General features: G+C 45.8%; 1 protein-coding gene across 1 annotated transcript; it reads right to left on the bottom strand.

Moving 5' to 3' along the window:
• Positions 1-219: 219 nt before the first annotated feature.
• Positions 220-9356, bottom strand: nfs1 (NFS1 cysteine desulfurase). Its single transcript, XM_079747250.1, has 13 exons — positions 9083-9356; positions 6867-6943; positions 6495-6611; positions 6237-6320; positions 5981-6133; positions 5524-5617; positions 5229-5363; positions 3906-4063; positions 3411-3516; positions 3209-3290; positions 2976-3059; positions 2763-2852; positions 220-1665 (listed from the first exon to the last, which is right to left on the bottom strand). Exons 1-13 carry the CDS (start codon positions 9180-9182, stop codon positions 1602-1604), a joined length of 1344 nt encoding a protein of 447 aa, XP_079603376.1. The 5' UTR covers positions 9183-9356; the 3' UTR covers positions 220-1601.
• Positions 9357-9768: the final 412 nt, after the last annotated feature.

The raw sequence follows: 9768 nt of genomic DNA, 5'->3' as shown, positions 1-9768 counted from the left end.
CCGTCGGCCGAAGGTGGTCTCTTGACCCACTTAACATTGGCCAACAGCAAGCAAGTATTTCTCCACTGTGACAACATGATATTCTGCAATGCAATAACAATGTTTACCTCTCAAAAAGATAGACCCCAGTCTGAGCATGATGGCCTTTTATTTTATCTTCTTTATAGAAAAATACTTTTTTACGGACCAAGTTTATACACCTAATTAAAAAATCATTACATTTTCTTTGTTTCATTTTTTGTTCTCCTCAGTAATTCCCCTAAAACAAATTATAAGCGTGTTTTATCTCAAATTATCTGCTCTCACAATCAGACTCATCCTTACGCGTTCAATAATCACCTCAGATGGCCATGAGATTGTATTATAACCTGGTGGAGTGGTAGAATACCTTCTAGGGAGAACCACCATGCTTCAAATTCATGTCGTGTGTCTGGACTGATGAGCTAACATAGCATGCAACATACTGCCAGTTCTATAGAGCTATGGTTAAAGTAAGTAGAGCACACAGCTGTGTCTTAACAGGTGAACAATCACCTGTTCCACACATCTCCATACCAACAACAGAGCCCCAACACAGCAAGATGACAGTTTAGTTAGCTTTCTATTCGTATTTGTCTCCAGTTTTTTCCCAGCTGAACCACATCACCTGGGACCATCTCAGCTCCACCCCCAACCCCTCCAACCGACAGGTAAGGGAAGTGGCCAGTAGAGGCAGAGAGGTCCATCACACTAGCATCAACGAATGCAGGTTACATATGGAATCCAATGAGGCGTTACAATCAGTTGTTACGAATCATTGGATGACATTAATCTAATGTGTTTTTACAATCTGAAACACACTGTTCACCTACAAATTATGTGATTCTTGTTTTAATTCATATATCGATTAGGATAATGTTAAACAATTTGTATGGCTTCTGTTCCGAAATACATGGAGAATTTTTCACAAATATATATTGATGGATAATTTAAAAGTATATTCTTTATTTCAGCTGGAACAGAGATTAATAACAGCATGTAGAATCTCCAGTAGTTTATGCTATACTGATATCCAGTATATTTATTGGTCATGTAACAGTTTTAAAACGTTTCCTATCATGAAAAATTGTGTGTGTTACTGTACTAATGTAAAATGAATCAGTGCTCTGAATAAAGATAATAATAATACAAAGATCATATTAATGTGACTAGCTGGTGTAGGGTGGGTTCACCACACAAAATACATAGAATACATCTGCTCTTCTGGGAACCTGGACCAAAGACCGAGGGAGACAAAAAGACAGACAGACAGACAGACAGACATATAGACAGACAGAGGGGAAGGGTTTGTGCGTGTTTTTTGACAGCAGCCCTCATAGGGTGGGAAGGGTGGAGGGTGCTGTGGGCGGGGCTTCAGTTATGTATGGGCGGGGCTTCAGGTATGTAGTGCGGGGCTTCAGGTGTGTAGGGGCGGGGCTTCAGGTATGTAGGGGCGGGGCTTCAGGTATGTAAGGGGCTTCAAGGTATTCAGGAGGGGAATTCAGGTATGCAGGGCTTCAGGTATGTAGAGGGCGGGGCTTCAGGTATTTAGGGCAGCACTTCAGGTATGCAAGGGCGGGGCTCTAGTGCTGCGTCCAATTGATGCTCTTCAGATCAATTCCCTCCTGGACCATCTCCCACAGAGGACTGGCCGACAGACGGAGAGACAGACAGGAGGACACACAGGTAGATAGACAGATCAGACATTTTTATGTATAACTCATCATCATTGTTATAATGTCAGTATGGTGTTGACTAGAGATGGGCGATATGGCCTAAAATCCATATTGCGATATACATTGCTGCCTCTTGCGATAACAGGTTACATAGACCCTAAGGAAAGCCAAACTGCTAAATGTATTTTAAAAAAAGAGAAATATAGTATGTCATTTCGATAACATTTATAGTGAAACACTGTAATCATACAACATAATGTTGCAGACACATTCATAAAATTAGTATTGGGTTTCTTTCCTTTAGTGCAAACCATTCTAAAAGGCACTACACTTAGTTTAAGTCTGCAGAGAACAGGAAAAACGGGTGTCTTTCTAGATAAGGAACAGACACTATACTGACAATTAGGGATGGGCATGATTAATTGATGATCGATCATTGATTGTTACGATTTTTGTCGATTACGTGATATTTTTTATCGATCAAAAGGAGGTTGACCCAGCCGGAGAGGTGGTCTCGGAGACGTTGCTCAACATGGAGCAAAGAGGAGACGGAACGTCTATTGGATATTTGGGTCCGATATCCAAAAGACATTCCGTCTCCTCTTTGCTCCATGTTGAGCCACCACCCGACGGTCCGACAAAAGCAAGTAAAAAGTATGCTGGACAACATAACTTAAAAATGCCGATGCATTTAACACATTCCGAGTCAGGATGAGGGAGAAGGAGTTGGACCAGTCTGCAGATCAATGTATATCATGCTGGATATCCATGATTGTTTACTTTCACCGTTTCCCCCCCCCCCTTTTCTTTAACGCTTTACCCCGCCCCAGACCTTTTTGTCCAATGATTTAACGTTCTTTGCACACATGCAGTTTTGTTGACGAATTCTGGCACGAAAATTGCAATATGAAAAGGAACCGCACCAAACCAAAAATTAAACATTATATTTTGCGTCATCAACATGCATGATCGCGATAGAGCGATAGAATTAAAATCTCTATCGTAGGCCATTTTTTATCGTTTATATCGTATATCGTTTATTGCGCATTACTAGTGTTGACCTCTCACCTCATCTGACGGAGACGTCGGACCTGATGGAGACACTTCTCTGCTGTGTAATCCACCTCCTCCTCAGTGGTGAAGCGACCGATACCAAATCTAGAGAGAGAGAGCGCCAGAGAGAGAGAGAGACATGGTAAGTCCAGTACCTGATGGAGGTGCTGGCCAGTTCTGCATGGAGTATTATGGTAGGAGTCGTACTACTAGTACTGCAAGTATTACCTGATTGAGGAGTGGGCCAGGTCTTCGTCAGCACCGATGGCTCTCAGAACATACGATGGCTCCAGTGAGGCTGAGGTACACGCACTACACACACACACACACACACACACACACACACACATAGGGATAGCCTGAGTATAGCAGTACATAGTGTGTGTTATATGGTACTATAGTACAACTGAATATGCCTTCCAGAGGACAGGGCTAGCAGTATTATAAGATAGTATTTATACCTTCCAGAGGACAGGGCGACATCCTTCAAAGCCATCAAGAGACTTTCTCCCTCAACGTACGCAAAGGACAGATTGACACAACCTACAATACACAATCATTAAACACAATAGTTAGAGTGTGTGTGTGTGTGTGTATGTATATATGTGAGTGTGTGGGTGCGAGTGACTGAGTGAGAGTTAGAGTGAGTGCGCATATCTTCACCAGCATATCTTTCGTTGGGGTCTCCATTGAGGATGACGTCAGGGAGTTCAGATGTCAGTTTATTGATGAGACGATTGGAGAGCATCGTCACCCTCTGGTGGTCATACTGAGAATAACACTACGGGTTAGTCTGCTGGGCCTGAGAACAACACTATCGGTTTAGTCGGCTGGTCATACTGAGAACAACACTACTGGCTTAGTTATGGTTCCAAATCGATGATACGCAAGGGGGTTTATGGACCCATTATGTCCTTGCGGTCCAGCCATGCGTCCACCGCAAGGGCTTGACAAACGCCTCCCAAAAATCTAAAACTTGCGTCAAGGCGACACAGCAGCAAGGGCTGTGATTGGTCCGCTCACTTAAACCGTGCCGACTTGGAACAATAACTGCTGCCCCCTAGAGGACATAAGATGAACCACATGCTAGTCTCTAGTGAACCACCTAGAGGCCGTTAGAGGAACTACATGCTAGTTTCTACCGTGGACCGCCCTTACCTCCATCTCCTCCTGCGCCACCAAGCACGCGGCTCCCATTCCGACGGCCAGGGGCGTGGGCACGGTGCCGGAGCGGAGACCTCTCTCCTGGCCCCCGCCACTCTGCAGCGCCTCCAGGCGCACACGGGGCCTCCGGCGCACATACAGGGCCCCCACACCTACGCACACACACACACACACACACACACACACACACACACACACACTAATCAATGATTCTGACACACACCCAATGATTAGTTAGGGGTCTGCAGGTGGAAGTGCGGGGCTGGTAGGTGGTAGTTAGGGGGTGGTAGTTAGGGGTTGGTAGGTGGTAGTTAGGGGCTGGTAGGTGGTAGTTAGGGGTTGGATGGTGGTAGTTAGGGGTTGGATGGTGGTAGTTAGGGGTTGGATGGTGGTAGTTAGGGGTTGGTAGGTGGTAGTTAGGGGTTGGATGGTGGTAGTTAGGAGTTGGTAGGTGGTAGTTAGGGGCTGGTACGTGGTAGTTAGGGGCTGGTACGTGGTAGTTAGGGGTTGGTACGTGGTAGTTAGGGGTTGGTACGTGGTAGTTAGGGGTTGGTACGTGGTAGTTAGGGGTTGGTACGTGGTAGTTAGGGGTTGGATGGTGGTAGTTAGGAGTTGGTAGGTGGTAGTTAGGAGTTGGTAGGTGGTAGTTAGGGGCTGGTAGGTGGTAGTTAGGGGCTGGTAGGTGGTAGTTAGGGGCTGGTAGGTGGTAGTTAGGGGTTGGTAGGTGGTAGTTAGGGGCTGGTAGGTGGTAGTTAGGGGTTGGATGGGGTAGCTGGTAGTTTGGGGTGAGTAGTTGAAAGGTGGTAGTTAGGGGTTGGTACGTGGTAGTTAGGGGTTGGTACGTGGTAGTTAGGGGTTGGTAGGTGGTAGTTAGGGGCTGGTAGGTGGTAGTTAGGGGCTGGTAGGTGGTAGTTAGGGGTTGGTAGGTGGTAGTTAGGGGCTGGTAGGTGGTAGTTAGGGGTTGGATGGGGTAGCTGGTAGTTTGGGGTGAGTAGTTGAAAGGTGGTAGTTAGGGGTTGGTACGTGGTAGTTAGGGGTTGGTACGTGGTAGTTAGGGGTTGGTACGTGGTAGTTAGTGGTTGGTAGGTGGTAGTTAGGGGTTGGTAGGTGGTAGTTAGGGGTTGGTACGTGGTAGTTGGGGGTTGGTAGGTGGTAGTTAGGGGTTGGATGGTGGTAGTTAGGGGTTGGATGGTGGTAGTTAGGGGTTGGTAGGTCGTAGTTAGGGGTTGGTAGGTCGTAGTTAGGGGTTGGTAGGTGGTAGTTAGTGGTTGGATGGTGGTAGTTAGGGGTTGGATGGTGGTAGTTAGGGGTTGGTACCTTTAGGGCCGTATATCTTGTGAGCGCTGATGGACATCAGGTCAATGTTGTCTTTGGTGACGTTGATGGGAATCTTCCCGGCCGCCTGGGCGGCGTCGGTATGGAAGAACACGCCTCTGGCTCGACACATGCCCCCTGTAGACGGCAAACCAACGTTAGCACACGGCTACGTACTCCATCAGCGCTACATCCTGACCTTAGCCCAGCACTACATACGGTATAATCCCAGTGCTAAACTACATACTAACGGTAGCCCAGAGCTACGCTACATACAGACATTAGTTGTCATCGTTACCTATTTCTCTGATTGGCTGCTTGACTCCAATCTCGTTGTTGATGGTCATGATGGAGACGACGGACGTGTCTGGGCGGATGGACGCCTCCAGGAGCTGCACACACGAGATGGTGGCTAGAGGTTAGCACTGGATAGTTCATTGGGTTTAACAGAGAGGTGTGTAACAGTGTGTGTGTACCTCCAGCTCCACTAGTCCATCGGGTTTGACAACAGAGGGGTGTGTGTGTGTGTGTGTGTGTGTGTGTGTGTGTGTGTGTGTGTGTGTGTGTGAGTAACTGTGTGTGTGTGTTAGTAACAGTGTATGTGTGAGTAACAGTGTGTGTGTGTGTGTCTGTGAGTGACAGTGTGTGTGTGTGTGAGTAACAGTGTCTTTTGGTCTGTGTCTGTGTGTGTGAGTAACAGTGTCTGTGTGTGTGTGTGAGTAACAGTGTCTGTGTGTCTGGCTGTCTGTCTGTACCTCCAGGTCCACCAGTCCGTTGGCTTTGACGGGCAGGTAGGTGACGGAGAAGCCCTCCGCCTCCAGCACTCTGCACGAGTCCAGCACACACTTGTGCTCCGTCTGGGTGGTGATCACATGACGCTTCTTGGCCTTGTAGAACCGAGCCACGCCCTGCCCAAAGGAAACGAACACTGAACACATCCGCTCTAAACCACAACAATTGTACTGTACAAACATCGTCATATCGAGATCACGCGGTGGGGGCGGGACTTACTTTGATTGACATGTTATTGGACTCTGTGGCGCCACTGGTGAAGACGATCTCTCGGGGGTCTGCGCCAATCAGATTGGCCACTTGCTGAAAACACACACGAACCAAAGCAGTGACACAAACACACATTCAAACAAATGAATATAGATGTGTGTTTGCATGTATATAGGTGTGTGTAAGTGCGTTAGTGTGTGTGTATGTGTGCATCGTGTTTGCTTGTGAAAGAGGTCTTCAGTATAGATTGTGAATGAGTTTGCGTACCTCTCTCGCTAGCTCCATGGCCCTCTCACTCTCCCAGCCGTAGGCGTGGGTCCTGGAGTGAGGGTTACCGTAGTAGTTCACCTGGTAGGGCAGCATCGCATCCAGCACCCTAGGGTCCTACACACAGACACACACACACACACACAGTTATAGTATCATTGGATATAATGGCATTATTAAAACATTATTGCATACAATAGCGGAATGAACACGTCATAGAAATAATGTATATAATAGCATTATTATAACATTAATGACATAATAAGGCTTTTATGCAGTATTGTATTACGTCATCGTAGCGTTACTACCATAATGATCCTAACTTCTACATCTAAGGTTGGGTATCCCAGAGCTCCTTCAGGTCTCTCTCACCATGGGGGTGGTGGCCTGGAAGTCCATGTACAGAGGTCTGAGCTCCTCCTGCTCCAGCACCCGGGGCTGGATCATAGCTGCGGACACAAACACTCCTTTAATTCATCGGTTTGACTTCAGACAGCTTTGGGGTCAGGAGGCAGTGGTGAGCAGGGTGGCCTCACAGCCAGGAGCTCCTGGGACCGTTCTGTGAGCAGCAGTTTGGAAGTTCTCCTCGGGTTCCTGTGGGTTTCCCCACAACCCTGAGTGCATGTAAGGTTAAAGCAGGCTTTATAGTCTCTGTGACTGTGTGTGTGACTGTGTGTGTGTGTTTGTGTGTCCGTTTTGTGGGGAGCTTCAACAGGTCAGAGGTTGGGGACAGGCGGCCAACCGCAAGGGCTCACTGGAAGTCCTTTTTTGTTCACACCCAGCGACTATTTAATGAGGGGTTAGGGTTTAATGCTCCTGCCAGTGCCCTTGAGCAAGGCAGCATCATTAGACCAGGAGATGGAGGCCGGGCACAGCGCCCTCTTCTCCTACTGAAGGGATGAATGCAGATTTGAAGCATTAGTGATGAGCTTATGGCTCAGTACAGCACGTCATTGGCCCGTTTCAAGTGGCACCTTAAAACATAACCCAGATCCGTTCATTATAACTCAACACAGTTTAATTTGGCAATAATATGACCAGAATACATGTTTGTTTTAATAGTAGTGAGGGGACAGAATTTGAAGTATGTGGAAGGATCTTGACCACGAGGGGGTTAGACAATGGTTGGTCTTGGCCTTCCTTATTTGGGCAATACATTAATTCGAAGATGACAAAAAAACTGCAAGTCATTGCCCTTGCTTATCTCATTCTTGTAGTACGAGGTGAAACAGGGGCTGGAACCAAGTCCTTTCATTATGACTTGAGTTTGTTTCATGTTCAAATATGACATGTTCATGTTCAAATATCTAATGTTCAAATATGACATATTAACACATTTAAAAGTCCCCTTCCCCATTTAAGAGGAATAGTATGTCTTAGTTGATCGTCAACGTAGTATTTTATGCCATTTCTTTAGGGTTAGGGTTAACTAAGATAAGATCGTCAAGTAGAGAAAAACAGTCGTAAAGTCATGTGTTTTTGCCCGTCTCTGACAACCATTTTGGGAACACTCCACTGTGCTGAGACGAAGGAGGCATGGTGTGTGCCACAGAGTAGAGCTCTGTCTGTCCAGCGGTTGATATCGATGTCAGAGAGAGTGTAAAGATTATCGGACCATTCATTCTGGTATAACACTGTTATACTATAGTGTCTAGTCACAGTGTGGGTTGACTTTCATTACAGGAACAAGATCACTCATTATACTACGATAATACTCCTACACAAAAACAGCACTAAAGTATCACAAAGTTGGGGTGGGTCGTTGCCATGGGGATAAAATATCACCCCGTCTTCCTAGAAACCCCAAAACGAATAATTTTGTTAAACTCTCATCAGTGTTTGCATTTAAGCTGAAACACTGACCCCTAAAATTAGAGCTGGTTGAATTGAATGTACCCTCAAGAGCCGTGGAAGAGGACCCGCTCCCTATGTAGAGATGAAGGGCTCATCCAACATAATTTAAATACGATTCTTACCTTCATGGGATTATACAGTAATTAAAAAACAGACTTATGAATATTAGACACCATTTCTGCCAAGTCCATTCCGATAGAGGTCAGTGATTCTGCACACTCCACCATTAATACGTGTTGATAATAAATGTTCACTTACTTTACAAAGAAACAATGTTTTTAAATCATTCCTGGTTAAGTAATAAAACCAACCAACTGCGTCATCAGCATGGGGCTGGATAGCGGGAAGCTAGTTAGCAGGCAGCAACTAGAAGATGCCAGAACATAACAAGCATCAGAGTAGTGTAAGCTATGCAATTTTATTTAGTATGTCTCTTCTATAACCTACATCCCAGCTTTCCACACTTGAGTGACTTATTTATTGTGTAGGTTCTAGAAACTGGATCCTGCCTTTCTTGAACATCCTCCCCCTTCACCTCCACTGTGATATAACGTTAACGTTATGTGATGCAACAACGTTATGCCTTCAAATAGTGTTATGAAACCATCATATTACTCCTTAAACCATATTCTATCGAAGGTACAACGACCCCATCGTGATGTCAACGACGCATAAATGCCAGTATAACCACACAGATAAACCAGTAACTTGTATAACTTTTAGATCTGGATCACCTTGCTCCCCGGTGCTCAGCCCGGAGCTCCACCGGCCATGGGGGAAGCCTCTCCCGGTCGCCAGCAGCCTGGCCGCCGCGGTCCTGCCCGGAGCGAGCATCTTCAATCTCCTGAGTTCGGTCAACGAGACCCGACGGAACCGGGAACCAGCGGGATGACGGAGAAGCTAACGCAATGAAGGCTTTAATCGAGTGACTGAAGATATGGCAACAAATCAAGTGAGTAGTGTGTACACGTGATTCTCCGGGGTCAAGGGGAGCGGATGGCGCAGATGACTGCGAGCTCATGTAATGCGTTGAAACTTAACCGGAAGTTACGGAAGTACTTCTAGCCCTTCAAAATAAAGGCCTACTGTTGTTTTGGTTTTTAACGTAAAGCCTGAACCCGGCGTAAGGCGTGGTTTAGTCAGACCTGTGTTATGAAAACGTTGATATTTATATTCGTCAACTTTTTAAATTAACTAACCAAGTAACTACCGTCATTAAAAGTTTATTTATTGAAGGTCGTAATCGCTACCGTTTAATTATCCACTCAAATTTCATTTGAAGAGGTTAAAATTAAGTGTTTAAGATTTTTTCGCAGTTGAATCATTAACTTTATAGATTTGTTGTAAGTCGGTCCCTGCTCTATATTCTATCTAAATGTTCTGTATTAATTAAGAGTCCTCTCTCTATATCCTACCTAGT

The sequence above is a fragment of the Pollachius pollachius genome (assembly GCF_949987615.1).
Source record: "Pollachius pollachius genome assembly, chromosome: 12".
In the NCBI taxonomy this organism is placed as follows: Eukaryota; Metazoa; Chordata; class Actinopteri; order Gadiformes; family Gadidae; genus Pollachius; species Pollachius pollachius.
The sequence above is the reverse complement of the archived record's forward strand: the minus strand, read 5'-3'. Positions and strand labels throughout refer to the sequence as shown.

Coding starts and splice junctions, on each gene's coding strand:
- nfs1 (XM_079747250.1), bottom strand. CDS start 9,182: ATGCTCGCTCCGGGCAGGACCGCGGCGGCCAGGCTGCTGGCGACCGGG. Junction 3,517..3,905: donor TGGCGCAGGAGGAGATGGAG/GTAAGGGCGGTC, acceptor TGTTATTCTCAG/TATGACCACCAGAGGGTGAC. Junction 1,666..2,762: donor CGACGTCTCCGTCAGATGAG/GTGAGAGGTCAA, acceptor TCTGTCGGCCAG/TCCTCTGTGGGAGATGGTCC.